Raw genomic sequence first — 23,519 nt, 5'->3', positions numbered from 1 at the left:
CTCTTCCTCCAGCTGCGGCCCTCCTGTTGGTCACCCCTCGGAGTGGAGCAAGGCGGCGCAGCTGAGGCCTCCGCCAGCCAGCGAGCCTGTGTGGGGAGAAGCCCGTAAACTCCCCGGGCACCTGGGGCTCGTCAGGAGCCCAGTAGGGAGGCTCGTCTCATCTCCGAGGACAGGACGCCGCGGGAAGGAGGGCTGGCGTCTGCTGTCTTTCCTTGTACAGAGGACAAGAGGAGAGGCAGCCCCTCCACCTCCCAAGCCACACGGGCTGCGCCCCCCTGAACCCCCAGATCAGTGGGAGAGGGAAGAGGCACCTGAGCAGAGGGGACCTGACCCTAGTGTGGAGGGCTCGCCAGCTGGCAAGGGGGCTGCGTAGGCGGTGCTGGGAGAGCCGCACCCTTGCTGCTGGCCAGGCCCCGTGCTCAGTTCCGGTCCGGGACCAGAGTGGGGACATTCTGGCGGCTCCTGCACCGACTCCAGTGCCCGGTAGCTTGGTGCTCCCCGTGGCGGCCTCGTGTGATCTGGGGCGGCTGGTCCGGCCTCCTGATGCCTTGTCCCTTCATCTGTTCCTCGGGCATAATTATGGCTGGGAGGAAGAAAAGAGTGAATTCATGTAAAAATGCTGAGCCCTGGGCCGGCACCCTGTCCACGCTCGTGAGTGTTAGATATTATTATTGCTGTTATCGATGTGTTTAATTCTCACACTGACCCTGCCCAGGTAGCACGTTTGTGATGGCCAGCGTCTTACAGGTGAGGAGACAGAGGCCGAGAAGGCCAAGCAACTTGACTAAAGTCACTCTGCTCCCAGGGTAGACCTGGGCTTCGCTGCAGGTTCTGAGTCCAGGCTTGCTCGTTGCTGGAAAGCCTTTTGAGGCATGGGGTCACCAGCGGCCACACCTTGAGGGGCAGTGTGTAATTAACAGGCCCCTGCTGGGTGCACGGCTGGGCCACCCAGACAGAGAGCCTGGGACCCTATAGCATCCCGGTTTCTGCCTGGCTCTTCTCTCCACATCCCCTTTCCTGGGAAGAGAGTTTGAAAAAGGACCCGGAAGACAGTGGGCTTCCCACAGGGCTAACTGGAGGAGCCAGCGTCACAGAAGTGGCCAGGGGGTCCTCCCTGCATTCAAAAATGTTAAAACTTGGTTTATGACCATCTTGGTATAACGATGAATATAATCCTGGCTGGATAAAAAATGAAAACGTTTTCTCCAACACTAAAAAGTTCATGTATTTTCTTCTGATTTTAAGAGACGTTATAACGTTTTCCCAGGCCACTAAAAGTGCTGTGGGTCTGGCCGCGGTGCCTGACGGATCCCAGCCTGCAGAGCAATGCTGAGCCCTCCCAGCCCCAGCACCTGGTGGTCAGAACCGGTTTCCTACAGTCAAGAGCCTTTTGCCCATGTTGAAAGCATATTCATTCACTCAACAAACATTTGTGTGGAGCTATGATGGACCCGGGACTGTTGCAGGCACCGAGGCTACAGCTTGGATAGGACGAGGCTTTTGCTCACATTCTCATAGGAGGAGGCAGACGGTGAAGGGACCATATGCTAAAGGTCAGGGATGAGACCGTGAAGACAAGTTCTGAGGTTCCGAGGACGGCTCCAGAGGGCTTCCCGCACACGGTGTTCTGGTGCCGCTGCCCGTCCCAAAGCGGCGGGGAGGGGAAGACTGCTTTGGGCTGGAGACTCCATCGTCTTTGCAGATACAGAAGCGCCTAGTCCTTTGTTCCCAAGGCGAGGACTCCAACGTCTTGTCCTCGTTGAGAGGGTCCTCCTCCTCTCCCTTGTCCACAGAAGAAATCACTTGACGGCTCAGGAGGCCCGTGGTGTCCATCAGCCCTGGCTCTCCGATCCAAGAAGACAACCCGGGGGCCTCAGTTCCCCCCTCACACTCCCTCGCTGGGGGCCCCCAGCGGCTGCTCGACATCCCCGGAGCTCCAAGGCCAGGAGGGCCCCTTCCTCTCCCTCCAGAAGGGCTCACACAGGCACATCCTGGACGTCTGCATGCAAAGAGGGCCTCGGGCTTCTCTCCGGGGCCCGCGAGAGCACGTATCCCTGTTCTTGATCATCCCAGATGGGATCAAACGGGATTGTGAGGCATTTAAAGGATTGAGGGCGTATGCCGTGCAAGTGTGATGCCGGCGGCGGCAGCTGAAGACGGGACCCGGGAGCGAGCCTTCGCCCATGGAGGCTGCGGAGACTAAGCCCCATAAAGCCGAGATCGGTGAGCGATCCCGCCCACGGCGCAGCTGGCTCCCAGGTGCCTTCGCCCTCGCGATTGCTTCACATCCTGTTCGTCCAGAAGCCGAAGCAAGAGAGCGAAGAAGAGGCCTTGGTGACCCAGAGGCTGGGATGGGACCTTCCAGGGCCGGTGGGCAGTGGCGGCTGCGGTGGCCTTGGGTAACTGGGCCAGGTGGATGTCACAAGTATTAACTGCGTTCTCACTTGTCACTCAGGCCTTGGTCCATCAGGAGAAGTGGCTGGAATTAATGCGTTTTGCCCAGTTAAGAAGGAACATTCTTATGCTGTGGGCCTCCTAGGGGCATCCGATGGCTCTAGCCCTGGAAAACAGAGAAACCACAAGAAAACCAAGATGCCACCCTCCCTGTGGGCGAGTTACATCCCTCCTTCCCTAAGAGGCCCCATTTGTGCTCCCTGCCTGCTCCGGGGCTCTTCTGGACTGGGCATGCTCTTTCTGCCCGGGCCACCCAGGCCTGCCAGTGGTGGCCTGATGCACTGGCTCGACCCTGTCCTCAGCTCAACTTCCCAGAGTCCTGTATCCACACCCCTGCCCACCTGGTTCGCCTCTGGGAAGGACCTCCCCTCAGAGCCTCGGTGGATCCTTCCTACCCCATAGGCTGCCCACATCCATGCCTGGGCAATCTCTCCTTTCTGCATTTCCATCCACCTTCCCTCGGCAAAGTTTTGGGGGTCAAGTTCGTAGCCTCGAGCCAGCTTTCCCCGTCTGTAAATGTGGGGCCAGTAGTCCTGCCCGAGAGCAGTGCAGGGGGTGGGCTTTGCACAGTGCCTGTTACAGAGCACACACTCAATAATCTTCGCTGTGAACCAACAACGGGCAGAACCCTCTCTGCAAGGAATACTTTCACTGGCAAATAATAGACAGTAAAGGCATCTTATCTCATTGGGACATTTTATGGTATTCTTTACAAGTCTAGAATTCAGTGGATTTGGGGTTGGTTAGAGCAGAGGTCAGCAAACTCTTTCTCTAAAGTGCCAGACAGTAAATGTTTCAGCTTCGCGGGTCCACACAGAAACCTGTACGGGAACGTCTGTCATGATGTTCATGCTTACGCACACTGGAAGCAGCCCGGGTGTCCTTCAGCAGGTGACTGGGTCACCAGACTTTGTGCATCCACACTGTGGACCGTGAAACATGCAGCACCGCGAGTGAATCTCAAAGACACGCGGGTTGAAATAAGCCGACGAAAAAGAGTGCGTCCATGTATATGAAATGTCTAGAAAATGCAAAGCTGTAGGGATTAGAACAGGTTAGTCATTGAGAGTCAGGGAGTCGGGGAGGGGGTGACTGAGAAAGCAGGGTTTCTCCCCCTCGGCACTGTTGGCGTGCTCTGCGTGTGTGTTGGGACGGGGTGCGTCCTGTGCACTGTAGGATGTTTAGCAGCATCTCTGGCCTCCACTCGCTTGATGCCAGTAGCACCCCTGCCCCAAGTTGTGAAAACCAAAAATGTCTCCAGACGTTGCCAATGTCCCCTGGGTGGGGGCGGGCTCACCCCTGGTTGGATGCACTGAGGTAAAGCAGCACGAGGGAGTTCTTTGGGATGCAGGAGCTGCTCTGTATCCTGAGAGAAGTGGTGCTAACATGAACCAATACACTCATTAAAACGGACAGATCTGGATACCAAATAAAAGCCAGTTTTACTAGACGTTAATTTGAAAACTAAAATTTAAGAAAAGCCAAAAAACAGGAACAGAAGCAAAACACTCACTCTGCTAGAGGCGAGCCATGAATCCTAAGGATGAAGAAATCAGCAGAGTTGTTACCCACTTGTTGGGTGGGCCGGAGACCCCATCATGGTTGCTACAGTATAGCCGGGTCAGTGACCATCATAGGCCAGGAAAGGCTTTCTATCCTGACTTAAGGAGCACCTCTTGGCAGGTAAAATACAGATGCACGCTTAAATTTGAATTTCAGATAAACAACAAATAATTGCTTAATATAAGCGTGTCCCACATATTGCAAACGTTATTCATTTATCTGAAATTCAAACTTAACTGGGCATCCTGTATTTTTATTTGCAAAATCGGTTAATCCCATCCTTGAGCAAATCTTCAGGGTTTTTCTAACCTATTAATCCTTGTCTAGAATAGAAATCTTTTTCGAAGATACAGACCTATGTTAAAATATTACGTGTATCTTTTCTTCCTGCCTAGATTAATGAATTCACCCACCTCAGTCCCTCTGCCTAGTACGTTTGGCCTGGCTCCCTATTCAGTGTGGCTTGCTCTGGAGGTTTAAATACAAATAATCAAAACAAGTACTTGCAAGTGCTAAGTGAAGCCTTTATATTGTAACAGCATAAAACGAAAAGGAATTCCTCTCTCAGCTAACCCACACATCCTCTCCCCCAGTGTAACCTTTCTCTGCCCTTTGTGGGAGTATTAAGACAGAAATAAACTTTATGTAGATACATATCCACATAGGTTGGTATATGCCTCACATTTCTTTTCTCCCATGTGGAATCACACTGTATCATGTTCTGCTCCTCACTTGGCAGCCCTTCCTCCTGTCGGTCCCACGAGAGCCCGGACCTGTCTTGTCCCCGTGGTAACCCCCAGGGCGCAGAGCTTTGCTGGGCTCGGGGCATGTGAGCCAGGAATATTTGTAAGTAGATGAGTGAATTGTTTAGGTGGCTGGTTGGTATTTCATGCCTGTGCCCCCCTCATTTAATTATCCTGTCTTAATAAAGCACCACATTGTCTGTGGGTTGCGCAGCGAAAAACTTGACCACGGTAACTTATCTTTGCATGTCTGTGCTGCCTGGCTTACTTTAGGAAGGGTTTATGTAACACCTGGCTCTCGACCTGGGACGTTTTGCCTCCCAGGGACACTTGGCAAGGTCGGGAAACATTTTGGGGATGCATTTTTGGGAGCAGCCAGGGATGCTGCTGCACAGCCTACAGTGCCCACCACGGCACCCCAGAGGATCATCAGTCCAAACGCCCGGTGCCAGGTGGAGAGGCCGGCTGTGTTTGCGATCGCCTGCTTGGTGAACGTGCTTTGGGCCCCGTCTTAGACTCTCACCTGTGCAGGGATGGTGGGTGAAGGGACCATCCCTGCCCTGAGTTGCTGAGCTTTTGGAGGAAGACAACGTGTGTGCAGGGCCCCGAGAGGCCGCCCTGAGCGTTACGGGGGTCCAGAGGAGGACGTGGTGGGAGGGGGCTGGTTTCTGGACCTCCACGCGGCTTCCTCTCTCCCCACCCTATCTGTTCGCCACACACCAGCCCCAGTGGTCCTCTCATCACAGAGCTCTGGCCACGTCCCCCTGCCAGACCTAGAACATGATCCGAGGCCCCGCATGACCCAGCCCCTGACCAGCACCCCCTTGCCCGTGAGCGCATCTCCCTCTCTGGTCAGCTCCTGGGGGCTGTCACCCTGTTCGCTGCTGTACCCGCACCTGGCACGGTGCCTGGCACACAGAGGGGGCTTCATGAATCGTTGTTGACTGAACTGCTAAATGAATAAACAAGTTGTTTGTTCAAGCCTGGGACGGAAGAGGGTGAGGCAAAGGGATTTCCAGATGTGAGGCCCCTCTGCGGCCGCAAGAGACGAGATCAACATGTGTTCCATTGACGAGGAAAGATGCCCACAGTACATTGCCCCCAACCCAGGTTTATGTGAATCAGCAGGGACACACATCCCAGTTATGAGGAATTGCGCACACGTGTTTCCGTGTGTCTATACGTGCATGACGGGACAGGTGTGTGATCCGCACAGGACCCTGTACTAGGACCCCATGCTTGGTTTGATGCTCTGCTGTCTCCGTCTTGCGATTTTTAATAACATTAGGTCAAGAGGTCCTGCATTTCCACTTTGCGCTGGGACCCGCAGATTCTGCAGCCAGTCCCGGTGCCCGGGGATGGCTGGGAGGTCAGTCCATCTTCTAGAACCCCAAATGGGCTGTGAGCAGCAGGGCCCACTTTCTTCTCTGCATTTTGCTCCGGTTGCAGACACCAGGCGGAGTTTTTATAACCCTCCCACCCCAAGAGGAAGCCGGGGGCACGAACTCAGGTCAGGGTCCTTCATTCCACATTCTTCCAAATGACCGTGGTCGCATAGTTGACCTTTCAAGGAATACCAGGGAGGTGAAGACCAGCCTGGGAGAAAGCTGTCTCCTCTCCACCTCCAGGTGGCTCTTTGAGATGTGGTCCTGGGCCAGGGGAGCCTCCGAGTTAACATGCAGCTCCCACCCTGTGTTGGGGAACCTTGACCCCTTTTTAGCACATGGGGCAGCCCAGGACACACTGGTGTGAAGCTGAGAACTCAGACTTTGGCTTCCAGCAGAACAGGGTTCGAATACTGGCTCCACCGCTGACCCGCTGCAAGGCCTTTATCGCGGGAGCCTTGTTCCTCTTTGAAAAGTGACATCACGATGTCTGCCCCATGGGGCCGCGGAGAGGGTTGGCCGGGCTGTGAGCTCTCGGTCCACTGTTGGCACAGGAGATGTTTGTTCATTTAGTAAATGGTCATCAGGAGCCCAAGAGTGCCGGGCGCTATGACGGACATCCTTATACTGTTTATTAACAAACACTATCCCCCGGGGTGTGGTTGATGGGTCATTCCTACTCCTGTTTTTTTTGTAATTTATGTACTTCAAAAGTTAAGATATAATTCACATACATGGAATTCACCATCTTAAAGTGTACCATCTAGTGCTTTTTTTTTTTTTTCGCAGTACGCGGGCCTCTCCCTGTTGTGGCCTCTCCCATTGCGGAGCACAGGCTCCAGACACGCAGGCTCAGCGGCCATGGCTCACGGGCCCAGCCGCTCCATGGCATGTGGGATCTTCCCGGACCGGGGCACGAACCCGTGTCCCCTGCATCGGCAGGTGGACTCTCAACCACTGCGCCACCAGGGAAGCCCCCGTCTAGTGCTTTTTAGTACATTCGCCTTGTTGTGCAGCCATCCCGCTATCCGATGCCAGAATATTTCCATCATCCCCAGAAGAGACTTCCTAGCCATTAGCACTCACCCCATTCCCTTCCTTCTCCTGGGCCCTGGCAACCACTAATCTACTTTCTGTTTCTATGGATTTACCTATTCTGGAACTCATACAACATGGGATGTTTTGTGACTGGTTTCTTTCACGTAGCATAATGTTTTCAAAGTTCATACATGTTGTAACATGGATCCATACTTCGTTTCTTTTTATGGAGAATAATATTCCATTGTGTGGATACACCATGTTTTGTTTATCCACTCATTAGCTAATGGTCACTTGGGTTGTTTCCACGTTCTGGCTATTATGAATAATGCTGCTGTGAACACTCGTGAACCTATGTTTTTAGTTCTCTTGGGTATGTACTTAGGGATGGAATTGCTGGGTCGAATGAGAGCTCTCCGTTTAACTCTTTGAGGAATTGCCAAACTGTTTTCCAAAATATCTGTGGCATTTTTATAACCCCATCAACAGTGTAATAGGGTTCCACTCTCTCCACATCCTCACCAATACTTGTCTTTTGTCTGCCTTTATTTTAGCCATTTTAGTGGGAGCGAAGTGATATTTCACTATAGTTTTCCATATCCCTGTTTTTTGTTGAAGGTGAATGTCTGCTGTGGTGACAGTCAGTTTTACCTTGAAAGCTTTCACCTTTTCTCATACTTGGTGATAGAAGGGGAATGATCCATACCTACCCTGTGAGTGCCTGCTCTCTACCAGACCCAAGATGGCTTGCTACCCTGTCCCCCAGTTCTCCAGCCTCTAAAAAAGGGGCAAGGACAACCCTAAACTGGCAACTCGGACTGAACAATCAAAGGGGTTTATTCGTTTGGCTGGCTGGGGCAAGAATTCAGCTTCAGGAATGGTGTGATCCAGTGGCTCAGTGATACCACCAGAGGTCACGTGTCTGTTTGTCTCTCTACTCTTCCTTCCAGCAGGTCAGCTCCATGTGGAAATGTGGTCTACTCGTGGTTGCCAGATGGTAGCTGTTTCTGGGACTCTCTCCATCCCTCCTCCCTCAATCCTGTCCAGGGAAAGAGAGGGCTGCTCTGGACTTGGAAACTTCCAGGATAACTGTGCTCCATTCATTGACTAAATTGGGTCATGTGCCCATTCCTGAACCAGTCGCTGTAGCTGGAGGGTTGGTTGCCACGTATAAGACCGCAGGTCCTGCCCTCTGTGGCCAGGCTGGAGTCACTCTAAGGCACAGCTGCCTAAATAAAAATTGGGTTGGGTAGGAAGAAAAAGAGGGCATGGGTGAGACGAATGGCATCATCCCTATTTCACAGATGAGGAAATGGAGGCCCCAGCACGTGACTTCCCCTCTCTCAGCCCACACAGGCTGGTCGGCGGCAGATGTGGGTTTCAACCCCTGAAGACCCTCTTCTTTCCTTTCTGACTGCCCATTTCTCAGCTGAGGCTGTGCATCCCTGGACATGGCTGTCCTGACAGTGGCCAGAGCGAGCCAGACACCCTCCCTCAGATGCACAGCGACTGCCCGCAGTGCTTGGATTTACTGGATCTGGAACAGCATCAGGTTTTCAGGGAGGCATTTTTATTTTGCCCTAAAAGCCTTCCAGGGGGGACACAATTCCTAAGGGCTCGGCTTTAATGGTTTCTTTTATAGAATCATTCAAATTATAGGTGGGTGAACTCGAGGAAACCCCGCTAAAGAATGCAGGAAAGCCGGCATTAAAAGGGACTAAGGTAAAGAAAGTAGTGGTGAGTGGAAGAGCTCGCTCTTTTAAACATTTGTTGTTAAACAACCAGAGTGAACCCCCTGATGCTGATCTGGTCCTTGGGAGGCTGGGTTCGGGACATCTGGCCTGTCTGGAGGGCTTCAAGTGAAGCTGATTCCAGATGTGGATGGGCCCAGGGCCTTCAGAAGCGCTGCTTTCGCTGACCTGACTCTTCTCACCCAGCTTGCAGGCACCATATTTGTTGTGGTTAAGCAGCCTCACCGGGGTTCAGATTCAGCTTCCTTGCTTCCAAGCTGGGTGTCCTTGGGCAAAGTTATTCAGCCTCTCTGAGCTGTTTTGTCATGAGTGAGATGGGCTTTCTTTGTCCTCTTGCTTTACCTTCCTTTGGAATACTTATCACCACCAGATGTGATGCTAAGTATACACTGGCCAATGGTCTCATCATTGCTGGAGCTGGTAGCCTGTTCTAGGCCCCCGTCACACTCGACCTGCCCGCAGAGCATAGGACGCTATGACTGCTTCATCCGCCTTCTCCCCCAGAACCCAGAGCCCCATATCCTCTCGGCATCCCCCTTCCTCCTGTTCAAGCTTCTTCCAGAACCTTCCCCGCCGGGCACTCGTGCACAGCCTCTGCTGCATTCCCCAGATCTCTCAGGTGGAGACAGGGCATCTGGGCTCAGTCCTCACGCTGCTTGTCCAGCTACACACTCTCCCCGGGGTGCATGCGTCCAGTCTCCACTCCGGCCTGGACCGCTGCCCTTAGCTGGTGGTTAGTGAGCACTTCCGGCGTGCAGAGCTCTGCTGGGAGGAGCATCTGTGTGTTGAGTGGCAGAGGTGGGGCGTGAACCCAGGAAGGCGGGCCCTGGGCCAGAGCGCGTCTTGGCTCCTAGGCTGTCTCTCCCCCTGGATCAGGAGCCAGGCCCGGGCTGGGATGTCCTGCTGTCCCCTGCCCGTTTTCCTCGTGTGTCCGGTGGGGATTTCAGACAGGAGCTGCTCAGTCACTGTCTTGTCCTCTTCCCTCCAGTTCCCAGGTCTTCTCCCCACCCCTACCCCCCGCCGGGGTTTCCCCACCTCCTGAAGGGTACATGGGGCCTCCCTGTACATTTTTATCACAATTTCCTGTGAATCCGTAGTTATTCCAAAACAAGACAGTGAAAATAAAATAAATTCTAAAGATGGACTTAAAAACGAACGATCGAGGGTCTGAGGGTTTCCGGCCGCCTCTGCCCTCACTGGCCCCCGTCCAGTCCCTGTCACATCTTCCTGCACTATTCCGTCGCCTCTGCCCGGACTCGCACTTCCAGCCTCGCCCCCTGCAGTTCCGTCTCCAGCAGTGGCCTGGGTTGGTCTTTTACAAACAATTCCAGCTGCCCACTCCTCAGCCGAACACCCCGTGGTTTCCACTTCATGCAGACAGGGTGTGTGTCCTGGGACTTAAAGCAGCAGAGCTTTATTCGGTCACAGTCAGGAGGCTGCAAGTCCAAAACCAAGGTGTCCTGGGCCACATTCCTTCCAAAGGCGCCAGGGAAGAGTCCTTCCTGGCCTCTTCCAGCTTCTGGTGGCCGTCGGTGTTCCTTGGGCTCTGTCTTCACACGGCTGCCGTGTGTGTGTGTGTGTGTGTGTGTGTGTGTGTGTGTGTGTGTGTGCATCTCCGTGTCTTCACGTGACCTTCTAAGGACACCCGTCATTGGATTAGGAACCACCTTAATCCAGTATGATCTTAACTAATTACATCTACAAAGATGCTATTTTCAAATAAGGTCACATCCTGAGGTTCTGGGTGGACATGAACTTGCGGGCGTAAACGGAATAAAGGTAAAGGGCTTGCTGATGCCCCCAGGACCCCGCGCTGCTTCTGCCCCCTGCTGTGCCCACCACTTTCCCCCTGAACTCCCCCGGCCCTCGCACCCTTAGTCTCTGCTCCAAGATGAGGCCAGTTTTCTCACTGCCCCCCGCCACCTCCGGGCCTTTGCCTTTGCAGTGCCCCCTTCCCTGACATCCATGTGGCTCCCTCCCTCGCTGTTACCCACCTCTCTGCTCAAGAGGTCCCTCCACGAAGAAGATGGCAGTCACTGGGGCTGCTTGTGACTGTTCCCACCTCCCTGGGCACCAAGCGGGACTAACCCCACCCTTTGAATACAGGCGGATCACATGACCTGATTTGGCCAATGAGATGCGAGTGGAACTTCCACCCGCTGGAGTCCTCCTGCAGACCTCAGCGTCCTACCCCTCTCCTCCTCCGTTTGTCTCCACACACGTATCACCACGGGCTCCCTGCCCTGCGTGTTTCCTGGCCGCCTTCCCCACCAGTGGGCGCACCCAGGGGCCAGGGAGTTTTCTCTCTGTGGTTCCCACCGTGTTCCAAGCTCCTAAAGCAACCTGGCGTAGGGTCAGAGCTGAGGCCACACTTGCGATGGACGAGGGGTGGGCGCGCGGATGGATCGTGAGCCTCGGATGAAACGGCGTCTGTGCGGCCCTTCCCACTAATCGCCTCTCCTGTAACCGCTCCTCTGTGCATTTGACTCCTTCCTGTCTAGGGCAGAGCATCAACCCCAAGTTGGCAGGCCTGATCGGGCGGCAGGGGCCCCAGAACAAGCAGCCCTTCATGGTGGCCTTCTTCAAGGCCACCGAGGTCCACCTCCGCAGCACCCGTTCCACGGGGGGCAAGCAGCGCAGCCAGAACCGCTCCAAGACACCCAAGAACCAGGAAGCCCTGCGGGTGGCCAACGTCGCAGGTACGCCTCGGGGCGGGAGGGTTAACACATGAACACCCGCCCCCACCCCGAGGAGCCCACAGGGGGCCCCCAGTGGGACCCCAGCTGGGGTGGGACTCAGAATCCACGCATGTGCTTGACAGATGGTTCTGGAACCAAGGCAGCAGGAAGCACAACCCACAGAATCCCTTCCTCCCCAGAGCTCACCATCTTCAGGGTATAAATTGTGTCATAAATTCATTTCGAAATGCAAGTAGCAAAACATGAGTATAACAGGATGCCAATCATGTAAATTTCTAAGCGGACAAAACAATAGCTACAGATAAATGGAGGGAAGACTTCACACCAGCCTCCGGAGGGAGGGAGGCTGCTGCCCGGGGAGTGGGGAGGAGGAAAAGGGCGGAGTTTGCTGCGTCTTTAATTTTATTTCTTCTAGTGAAAAGCATTTGAAACTCATGGCACATTTTAACACCTGTTGAATATGGCTGGTACGATTTTCCCGTGGAGCCGTCCCGGCTCTGGGCTCATCGTGAGCTGGGAGAGGCCTGGGGCTGGTCGGAGGAAGCTTGGAAGGGGGACATGGGGGTGTGTAGAAGGGGGATGGCGAGGTGGGAAAGGGGCCGCCACCCGCAAATTCACTTATATTGTCAATGGCTTCTCCTGCCTTACCTGGACAGTTTCGAAATTTCTGTTCATTTTCCTTTTCGAGGAGAAAGAAAATTACAGTTACTGTGGTCGGTGACGTTTTCAAGAGCCGGGCATCCTGCTGGGTGGATTCTAGTGGGTACGTGTGGCTTCAGAGTTTGTGTGCAGAGATTTTTGAATCTAAAAGAATCTTTAGATTCTTTTCTGGCAGGTGCATCCATTCTTTTTTAGGCTGCTGCTCAAAGGGAATCTGTGATCCCCCAAATTAAAACCCAACTGAATCTCTTCATTTGTATGAGGAGCCTCCTCTGCGCTGGGCTCTTGGCGGCTGGGATTCACCAGTGAAAGCCCAGCTGTGGTGCAGAGATGATTCAGGATGGGCAGGAGGCTGCCATCATCCACAGCCACACTGACACCAGGCCCGGGAGTTGGAACGTGGTGATGAGGGACTCTTGAGGGCGTGGTTCAGAGAAGGGCGTGGTTCAGAGAAGACTTGCCAGCTGAGAGCTCCGAGGCGAGCTGGTGCCCCAGGGGCCAGGCCGGGTGGGCTGGAGGCCAGCGCTGCAGGCAGTGGGACCTGCAGGTGGAGGGGGTTTTCGTGGCAGCTCTGGGAGGCAGGGTGGAGGGGGGCAGACCATGTGGCTGGGCTGGGGAGTGAGCACAGTCAAGTGTCCTCTCGGGAGCCACATCTTGAGTTTGAATTTCATCCAAAGCAAATTTGGAAGCCTTTGCGGAGTTTCCAGCTATGATTCGGGGTGGGGTTGATAAGAAGCTCCTGCTGGCTGCTCTGAGGATGGTGGGGAGCAGGGTGGGGCACTCAGGGAGGGTCGGAATAGGAAGATTTGTGAGAGGCTTTTCTCTATCCATCAGGCAGGAAGAGCTAGCAAACGTCATCCCCACAGAGACTCGCGGGGCTCGGAGGTCTGTCAGGTGTGACGGTCTAACCGAGGTAGTGAAAGGGAGGGACTGGTCTCAGAATCTTAAAATTAGACACTCAGCTTCCCCCACTGCATCCTCACCAGACCCCCATCAGTCTCCACTTACGTAACCCCACAGGACGGAGCTCTCACTATCTCACGTGGCAGCTGTTCTACCTTGCCTGGGATCTACTTCCTTGCTCTGGATTTCTACTTCCTGGCCCTGTTGGAAGTTCACCTAAACCCTGCCTGGAAGTTTAATTTTAAAAGAATACCAAAGCCTGGGCCCCACTGCAGGCTTAGTAAACCGGAATCTCTGAGTGTGTGTTTGTACACACATGCCCGGTTGAAGTGCTTTGCCTCCTGTGATGAGCTGGGAATCCTGCTGCAGGGCCACACGAGTAGAATCCTCTCTCCCGTGGCAGCCCTTGTGTGCTGCAGAGACACGTCCTGCAGGCCAGCCCCACCCCGCAAAGGCCTTCAACTGCTCTTCAGACCGTGTGGTTTGGGGTGAGAAACTGGGTCCCTCGCCTCCCTTCCACTTGCTTCTCATCCACGACTGGACCCAACTCCCTAGCCATTAGCCATTTTCACCCGATGACCCATGGGGGTGGGAGCTGAGTCCCAGCACCGGTTGTGACTTGTCAGCTGCTCTGGCCGGGCTTGTGGAGGTGAATGAGCAGCAGCCTCTCCACTCCTGCCTGCCTGCTGCGGCCTGGGATGGGTGGGCAGGGCAGGAGGGACAGGGGGCCTAGGATTCTACTCCTTGAGCATCTCTTTTCTCCCCTTTCCTCGTCTTTCTGCTCATAAGAGGTCAGAGTGAAATAGGAGTTCCAACCACTTCTTCCTGGAGCAGCCACATTCCAAGGAGGCCTGAAGGACCCAGGTGTCTGAGGTCCCTGATGGCAGGGCCAGGGCCCACCCCATGCTGATATGCCCACAACTAGCTTCATGAGCTGCTCTTGTCCGTGGTCTGTTGGGCCCTGGGCTTCAACATGAAGCCGCGTATCATTGCTTTGTTTGCAGACAGGGTTGGGAAAAGCGGCAGTAAGGTCCCTACTCGCCCTTTCTCTGCTCATGGCAGACATTGCTAATCAATCCTGGCACATTCTTCTCACTGAGCCCACACAGAGCTTCAGATCCTTCTTTACTCAGGGCAACAAACAGCCAGCAGTGTTGGCCCTCCACGCACAGCTTCTTTGCCCCATGCCTGGCCTAGGCTAACGTGCTCAGACCTTTGTCTTGTTCAGGTTGCTTCACACAACATCACTGGGCTGAGGGCTGCTCCCCCCACCTCCCTTCTACCTTCTGCTTCCCTACAGGGAAGGAGGGGAAGAAGCCTTGTGGGGTTGCCGCCTGGGGCCACAGGCACGGCCACAGCCGTGGAGGCCTCCCTGGATTTCCGCTCAGTGCCTGTGCCTTCCCTATGGCACAGTGAATGGTCCGGGAGGCTCCTGGGCTCGCCTCTGATGGTTCCCTTGACCTTGACCTTCGTATATCAGTGACCGCCTGGCCCTCCAGCAGCCCCACGACCCCTGCAGCTGGTTTTCTCTATCTCCAGGCCCTCAGGCTAGGTCCCACAGTGGGGAAGGGGGCGCCCAGGACTCCGCATTCCTGCTCCACCCTCCCTAACCTCCCCACCCCCGAGCCGTGGAGCTCCATCCAGCGAAGCAGACCTCCCCCCTCCACGCTGCCGGCCGCTGACCCCAGCGCTGCCTCCTCATTGCTGGAAGGCTCTAGTGCCTGCTGCCCGTCCCTCTGCCAACCGCCACTCCTGTCCTGGTCCTTGCCGACGTCCTAACCCTCCTCTCCATCCCGCTCCGTCCTCATCCTGGAACCTCCTCCCTTGGATTCCTCCCTGGCCCGCCCTCTCACTTCCGTTGGCTCTTACAGGAACATCACCTCCTCGGCAGGCCCCGGTGAGCGCCCAGGGCACAGGCCCCTCAGCCCGCCCTCCCGTCCCCTTCCCCTCCCTGGGCTCCGCCAGGTGCTCATCTAGATGGAATGTCATTGGCATTTCCTCACTTGGTCATTAGCTGCCTCTCTCGCTGGAAGATAAGCAGCCCCTCAGCGGCAGGGCTTTGTTTTGTTCACACTTGTAGCTCCACTGCCCAAAACAGCATCTGCAAACCTGTAGACATGAACAATTTGTATGAATGAATGAATGAATGAATGACATACCAGGCACCAAGGTGATGAGGGCCCGAGATACCCGAAGGTGGGTGCTCCCTCCCCCCGAGTCTGTGCCCCCCTCACTGAGATCCTCTCACTAGTGCTGAGTGTCTCCTAGGAGCCAGAATCCCTCCTAGAAAGACACATGCAATTCTGTCGTAATCAATTGTGTCCTTTCCTCATTGGTTTGTACATTTTAAAAAATTGCTTTCCTGAACTCTAGATATAAAGATACGTGTACAATTGGGGATGTTCAAAAAAGCTGATAGGAAGCCCCTGGGAAGTTTTTGGCGGAGGAGGAACAGGTCGTGGTTAAGAAAAAAAAATGAATCCCTCTAGCTTCTGGCTTCAGGGAAGGTTGTGCAGTAGCAGCTGTGTGTGTGTGTGTGTGTGTGTGTGTGTGTCAGAGACAGAGAGAGACATAGACACAGAGAGAGAGAGAAACAGACTTCTACATGTTTACAAGGGCTCAATTCCTAACCCAAAGTTCCTACAAACTTTACATACTTCTGGAAAACCCCAGTGCATCATTTTCGTTCCTCAGGGAAACCTCAGTATTGTGCTTTCCTGGAAGGTCAGGGGGACTTGACTGTTGGCCCTCTCATTTCTTCTCGATGGTGGGGCTTTGTCCCAGGCCCTGTCCGCGTCTCCTTCTGCCTGCTCCACGGGGCTGAGCATCGTGAGGCGGGCGGGCCTCACAAGGTGAGGTTGAGTGGAAGCAGCCCCTCTGAGCAGGCTCTTGCAGCCAGTGTGTGGGATGTGGATGGAGATGGACTCCCACACGGAATCCACGCAGATGTCAGCATCCAAACAAGAGAAAACAGTGTCCACAGAAGGATCCAGAGAGAGCTGAGAGCTAAGACTGCGTAAGAGAGACGGGGGCATTGGTACCTCCCTTACAGAGGTCGTTTGCTGGGGATGGAAATGAGTTTTGAGGCTACAGGTGCTTGAACGGCTTCTGTGTCAGGAAGGTCACCCTCCAGCTTTCAGAGTTTGCTTGGGATCACACCACTGTGTTAGACTGAGGAAACTCTAATCTGTGTGTATTTCCTTTTCCTCTCCCCGGTGCTGCTCCTCAGAAAACAGCAGCAGCGACCAGAGGCAGGCCTGTAAGAAGCACGAGCTGTACGTCAGCTTCCGGGACCTGGGCTGGCAGGTAAGGGCGGCGGTGGCTGGATCGGCCCTGGATGTGTGAGGCCTCTAGTGTGGGCTCCCCCGGTGGTGGGGCTGGGTCCCACATGTGCAGTGAGCCGTGTTTCTCATCTCTTGAGACTCCAGCATCGCATCCTAACTAGAGGCTCCAGGGATGCCTCATGAAACCCAAGAGCAGAAACACGGTTGAGACTCAAGCTAGAACCAGAAACCCAAACGATGTGGACTCTGAACCTCATTCTCCATGTGAACCCCATTTCCATCCTGCACTGACTGCTTCTCTCAGACATGGCTGAGTCCGTGTGCTGGAATCCAGCTGCCTGGAGGGCGGCCTTCCACCCTCTGCCCTGTCTGCTCTTCCCTCCCTCGTCTGTGATTCCAATTCCCAGAGAAGGTGCTGATTGGCCCAGCTCGGGTCAGGTGCTTGTTCCTGAACCAATCAGCTGTTTTAGGGCTGGGATCATGTCCTAGGACTGTGGCTGCCCCTCTGGAATCATTTGACTGGAGCACGGCAAAGGGCAGGGGATGAATCCTAGAGAAAGAGTATCTCAACTATTTATGAGTATCTATGACATTCTGGGCCCTTTTCTAGGCACTAGAGGTGCAGCCCTGGGCATAGCAATGTGCCTGCCCTCATGGAGCCCAGATAGCCCCGGACAGGGTGTTGTCATAAGACCATCAGGGCCACTGGTTTTGTTTTCTCCCTTCATTGAGCTTGTAGTTCAGTGGGAGGGTCCAGATTCTTCCCAGGGCATCATGTCCTCAGATACACCCCCAGGGCACTTGTGCACACAGCTGGCTTGGAGTCCTCCTGTGATTTTGTCCTCACTCTTATGACAACATCCGTGGTCTAAGAGGTGCCAGGCCGTGCTTACGTTCTAGTGCTGGAACAGAGCCCCCAAATGCACTTGAGTCCCTGAGGGGTTTATGTATTGCTAGCACAACATTTCTGTGCTAACCCGACCACGTGCGTCCTTGACTGAGTCGCACACGTGTACCAGGCACTGTGCTGGGTCGGCTATACTGTCATCTCTCTCCTGGGTGGGTGAAGTGAGGCCTGGAGGCTGTGTTTAAAGCAAACCGCCCAAGGGTTACCACCTAGTAGGGGTCAGGTTGATGCCACCCTAATCACCCCTCTCCATGCCACCTTCCGATGAAGAGCAAGTGTTCATTCTGGGCTCAGCCCGGCCCCCGGTGGTCTTTCCCTCACTCTGCAGTCTGTTGGGACCATGAAAGGCTGCCTCTGTAGGAGCCCCAGCTGCACAGGAGGAGGTGGGCCGTGCCTTTGACCTCTGGGAGCTTCGGAGTCTGGCCCACAGGAGGAATGTTTCGGCCTAGAGGGCAGGACCCTGCGGCTCCCACTTTCCACGAGGTTCTGAGCCCGCCCCCGCCTCGTCCTCCGCTCTCTCCCGCAGGACTGGATCATAGCGCCCGAAGGCTACGCCGCCTACTACTGCGAGGGGGAGTGCGCCTTCCCTCTGAACTCCTACATGAACGCCACCAACCATGCCATCGTGCAGACACTGGTGAGTGGCCTGCGCGCCGGCCGGGGTGTGGGCAGCAGAGCCACCACATCCCGCCTCGTGCGTCTCCGAGCTGGGGCCACAGCAGGTCTCTGGCCAAGACCACGTCATGGCTTTCAGGAGCCCAGGGCACTTTTGCTTTCGTGGGCCCTACCTCCATAAAACAAGACTAAAAATTATATTTAATAACATGCATTATAATCTTCGTGTGTGTCTTCAACCCTAGAGTGCATTTATTTCTCCTAATTTTAAAAGCAGTTAGAACAGTTTCGTGGGCTTCTAAAGGTATCGTGGGTAAAGGTTGCTGTGCCTAACGGCAGTCGCCCTGGCCCTGCCTCTGTCAGGCGACCGTTGTTCCTGGTTGTCAGCATCCACATCCACAGGCCCTGCAACGTCTGGGCTTCCTCCAGGTTGGGTAGGCTTGAGGGCTCATCCCCTCCCACAGCTCGTGGCTTTGCCTCCTCGCCTTGAACTTTGTGGTTCAGCCATTCAACGGTGTTTATTGAGCATCTACTACATGTAGACCCTGCGCTGGCAGCTGGGGACGCTGCAGGGAACAGCATACAGGGAACATCACAGACGTGGTCCCTGCACTCAGAGCCTCATTTTCCAGGCAAGGAAACAGTCAAGTAAACAAATGCAGGAACTCCAGGGAGAGGGAAATGACAGGAAGATGGCAAACAGGATAATAGGATAGAGAGATAGGGGGTAGCTGTGGGGCTCTTTGAACTTTCACGGGGTCATTGGAGGATTCGGTGTGATGATGCAATTAAAGCTCCAGCGCAGAGGACACTCAATAGATGTTATTTTTACTACACCAACAACAAGAGTGATACGAGTTAGAGACTTTGTTCTTTAGCTTAGAATCTGAGGTTCAGAGACGTTGGTTATCTTCCTCCTTGCTATGAACATTATCTGGGCCTTCCCTGACAACTGGTCATCCTCTCTGGCTTGAATGCTTCTAGTGATGGAGAGCTCACTACCCAGGCCCATCTCCTCTGTACCGCGGGTCTGTTTGTTGCAGAGCTTTGTGCTTCTTTTGCTTAGTAACCTGCCTCCCTCTTCCCTGTCCCTGCCCCGTGTGTTACTTCTCGCTCCCCTGTTCCGTTTATTTGGATCAGGCTCTGCCCTTTGAGGGAAGGCCTCTTTTTTTAAGCATTGCTTTGCCAGGACCCCCGCTCCCACAGCAGTAAACTCTGAAGCCCTATTCAGGACTGAAGGTCTTCAGGCTGGAAATGAATAGTCACCCCAGCCTGTTCCTTGGCCTGAACTTGTCCCTTGTGCCAGTGTCCCCCTGTTCTGTCCTGCTCCGAGGACCAGAGTGACGGGGGTGTCTCCCAGGCTGCCAGGAGCACACCTCCACCCTTCTTTGAGCCCTGCCTTCATGGCCCACGGAGCAGAAGCCCGGCCGCCCTGTGACACCCTCTCCATCTGCAATTCACCAGAAAGCTCTAGGATCAGAATGAGCCCTTTGATTATTCTGAAACGAAGGTCATGTTTGAAAAGGAGGTGAATCCTTGCTTTCTAGAGAGTCCTAGTGAAATACAGAGAAGTGAGCTAACATCTGGGATTCGCTTAAACGTTATTCAAGGGTGGAGGAGATGGGGGAAGGTTTAGATTTGTAAGGTTTGAGATTAAACATAAAAAACAGTTTAAAAAGCGCACTGAACTATGTGGGAGGTCATAGACTGGGGCTTGGGGGTAGAGGGTCATCCACAGGGTTTTCGGTTGGCCCACGTGGTGTGTTGGAAACCTGGAAGTTTCTCATAAAAAAAAAAAAAACAGGACTGACAGCTGGCCTGTCCTGAGCACTCGGCACATCTGATCGCACTGGCTTTGGGCATCTTGTGTCCATCTCCCTTTGGTTTGCCCCAGTCCTCACTGTCCCCTATGGTCTGACTCCTGGCCCAGTTTGGTCCTCCATGGCACTTGCGTGGCCCCTGCCGACGTTTGAATTTGTTTGTCCCCGAGCCCCACCACCTGTAAGGTGCGTAGGAGCCCACGAGCCAGAAGGAACAATAAACCTGGGCAACTGGCTGACTTCTTTCTGCATTCTTACCTTCTGGACCTTCTCCTTTCTTGCTGACGTCCACCCAAGTGTTTGCCCAAATTCTTTTCCTCTCATTTTTATTGCTCAAGATGCAGAAGAGTCTAATATACTCGACTCACACCATCCAATACAGTAACCACTTTCATGTGGTGGCCCTTGAGTACTTGAAATGTGTGGCTCTTGAGTACCTGAAACGTGGCCAGTCTGCATCGAGATGTTTTGCAACTACAAAATACACACTGGGTTTTGAAGACTTAGTATAAAAGAATGTAAAATATCTCATTAATGATTTCTTAGGCTAAGTATATGTGGAAATGATACTTTTTTGAGATCTGGGGTTAGAGTCAATATACTGTTTAAATTAATTTCACCTCTTTCTTTTTCACCTTTTAAAATGTAGCTACTAGAACATTTTAAATTACACATGTGGTTTGCATGATATTTTTCTTGGACAGGACAGGTCTGGTCCAGAGGTCAGCATCCTTTTTCTGGAAAGGGCCAGATAGTAAATATTTTCAACCTCGAGAGCTGAAAGTCTGTACTGTACCTTTTTACCATAGATGCTGTGTAATGCAGAAGCAGAAGCAGCCACAGATGCTGTGTAGATGAATGGGCGTGGCCGTGTGCCAATAAAACTTTATTCATAAAAACGGGTGGTGGAGCAGGGATCGGCCTGCGGGCCAAGCCTCGTCTAGCCCAGTGGTTCTCCACTTGGGGCAGTTTTGCCTCCCAGGGGATATTTGACAATGTCTGGAGACATTTTTAGTTGTCACGGTGTGGGGGTGGGGTGGAGTGCCTCCGACTTCTAGTGGGTGTAGCCCAGGGATGCTGTCAAACATCCTGCCGTGCACAGGACAGCCCCCCCAAACACCTGGCCCCAAGTGTCTTCCTAGCCGTGTGCTGTGTGACCCTCTATGCTTTGCTTCTCTCATCTGTGAATCAAGAATAACCCCAGAACTGAGTTAGTTACCCATCAAGCGCTTAGAACTGGGAGTGACGGGTGAGTGTCACCTGCGGGGACTTTTGTCCAAGCAGTACCTGTTCCTTTTAGAAATACTGAGGCCAGGGAGGAGTGACTCACCGGGTCTCACCACTGCCACCGTTTTGGTGTGTGTTCCAGGTGCACTTCATCAACCCGGAAACGGTGCCCAAGCCTTGCTGTGCTCCGACTCAGCTCAATGCCATTTCCGTGCTCTACTTCGATGACAGTTCCAACGTCATCCTGAAGAAATACAGAAACATGGTTGTCCGGGCCTGTGGTTGCCACTAGCCCCTCCTGGAAGTCAGACGCTTCGGGGCCACGTTTTTCCAGATCCTGGGCCTCGCACCGCCCAGCGTCTCCCACCACCTCGACGAGGAGCCCGCAGACCAGCTGCCTTTCGCGAGGCCTTCCCGTCCCTCTCTCCAACTGCAGCGCTGTAGGAGTGTTAAGGAGTTTGAGAGGCAGATGGCTTTTGATCCGTTTTTCGTTGGCATCCTACAGACAAGATCCTACAAGCTGCTGCAGGCAAAACCTAACAGGGAAAACATATATCAAGAAAAATTGCCCCGATCGCTGGCTGTGAAGTCTCAGCTGTGCACCGACTCATTCCCAGGGGTAATGGTGACACCCTTCAGCCCGGCCACCAGCAGCGGGGGGGAAGGGGCCGCAGCCAGGGGTGGGCACGTTCGTCTCTGTGCGAGAGGGAGACTGACGCGGAAGTCCCTGTAATAAATGTCACAATAAAACGAATGAATGAAAATGGTTAGGATGGTAGAGATATATTTTCCTAAACAATTTATCCCCATTTCTTGGTTTACTCTGATTTCATAAACAGAAGCTGTGGCCGGCGGAGGGAGGGGAGGCCCCCTCTCCGTGCCATTCCGGTTTCATTCTGAGGCTTGCCGAGGCCCACTGTTTACCTAAACTCACCCAGAAGCCAAGATTTGGCCAGCAGGGGAGAGGGGAGATTGTCTGCTTGGAGTTGACCTTGAAGAATAAATAGTCCATCATTCAGCCGAGTGCGTGGTGGCAGAAATTAAAACAGGCATGTGAAGCACCGGCAGACGCCTGGAATTGGTTTTCCAACACTCCCCATGGTAGGAAGTCAGTGAGGGTTGGCAGATGGAGGCGGACAGCTCAGGACAGAACTTGCAGCTTGATCCTGAGTTCCGGCCACCATAGCCCTACTTTCAGAAGCACGCTAGCCTTCAACAGGGGTGGGTGGGCAGGAGGACCGTCAGTCCCCCAAGCCAGCTCCTCCCTTGGTCATCGATAGCAGCGTCCTGGAGTCTGGGCTCTGATGAGGGCCTCCGTGGTCACCTCTTTTCGTTCGCAGACCCCTTTTTGAGGACTCTGCGCAAGAATCGGCCCCTTGAAGTAAGGGAAAGGTGACACAGTGGGAGGTCTGCTGGATGCAGGGTGTGCAGATGTGAATCTCAAACAGAAGGCTCCAGAAGCTGTCGGGAGAGTGTCCTGACCCGAAGGTGCCATTTCTGACGTGGCTCTGGGCATGAGCCTCCCTTGCCTTAGCTGGTGGGTCCCCTAAATGGTGTGCACCCAGCCTCCAGCTGCAGTGCAGCCTTGGAGACGACCAGGCTCTCTGTGAACAAAGAACAGGGTTATGCCGGTGAGGCCTGTGGCCCCTGGGATCTGGTCTAGTGGGAAACTGCTTCTCCATGTTGATTAAGTTGGTTCCTGGAAACACAGGGACCCTGCTTTCATTTTCTTTTATGTTTTCTTCTTCAGTAGCTTGGGCTGCAGCCTTCACTCTGCCTGGTCAGTGGGGAAGAGTCGGTGTTTTTGTTACATTTTGTTTTGTCTGTTGACAGATCTGGGGATTTTGCTGTGATTCCCTCTTGGTACAAGTTATGTCACCACATATACCCCAGCCGACATCTGGCTAGCATCATTTGTACACTGAAGCATGTAAATAGTTGTTACTAAACAAAGAAATTATTTATGTCCGTCTGAAGCTCATTTTAGACCCTCTCCGATCTCTTGTTCAGGACGATGAGCTTACTCGCTTCCCTCCAACCTGTTTATTTTCTTATTTAAGACTATTTATTAATGGTCAGACCGATGTACCTTCAGCCATTGCATAGAGCAGTCCTCAGAGAAAATGCTGTATAAATAGACAAAATAAAAAGGGTTCTGGTTTTGGGCCTGTGTATGTCTGTGTTGTTTTTTCTCTCAGCGCCTGGATATTGGAGTTCCCTTGGTGTGCTGAGAACTCTTTGCCTTGGCCTCCACCGTTAACACGCTGTTTATCATTCAGGCCCTGGGGAGAGAGGGACGCTCGTCAATATTTGATGCAGCTGTGTGGGGCTCCGGGCAGGAGAGATGGAACCAAACAACAAATGTGAATTTGGTAGGCTCAACTACAAAGATCCTTGATTGAATTACAGTGCAGCTGTCAGCAGCTGTTTCAAAGAGGCAGGGGGTAAATTAGCTGTGTTTACTGCTAAC

At 53.7% G+C, this 23,519-nt stretch overlaps 1 protein-coding gene across 1 annotated transcript in view; it reads left to right on the top strand.

Annotated features, from left to right (window-relative positions):
• The window catches only part of BMP7 (bone morphogenetic protein 7), a gene marked incomplete at its 5' end in the record, with an annotated part of 88,259 nt that extends 66,473 nt beyond the window's left edge, over nucleotides 1–21,786 (top strand). Inside the window, 4 exons of the mRNA XM_079719174.1 lie at nucleotides 11,436–11,633; nucleotides 16,426–16,502; nucleotides 17,914–18,024; nucleotides 21,192–21,786. Of these exons, the coding sequence (XP_079575300.1) occupies nucleotides 11,436–11,633; nucleotides 16,426–16,502; nucleotides 17,914–18,024; nucleotides 21,192–21,341 (536 nt within the window). The 3' untranslated portion in view covers nucleotides 21,342–21,786. The remainder of the gene's footprint in view (nucleotides 1–11,435; nucleotides 11,634–16,425; nucleotides 16,503–17,913; nucleotides 18,025–21,191) is intronic.
• Nucleotides 21,787–23,519: the final 1,733 nt, after the last annotated feature.

This window comes from Hyperoodon ampullatus (assembly GCF_949752795.1).
Source record: "Hyperoodon ampullatus genome assembly, chromosome: 14".
Taxonomy (NCBI): domain Eukaryota; kingdom Metazoa; phylum Chordata; class Mammalia; order Artiodactyla; family Ziphiidae; genus Hyperoodon; species Hyperoodon ampullatus.
This window is presented reverse-complemented; position numbering and strand designations above follow the sequence as displayed.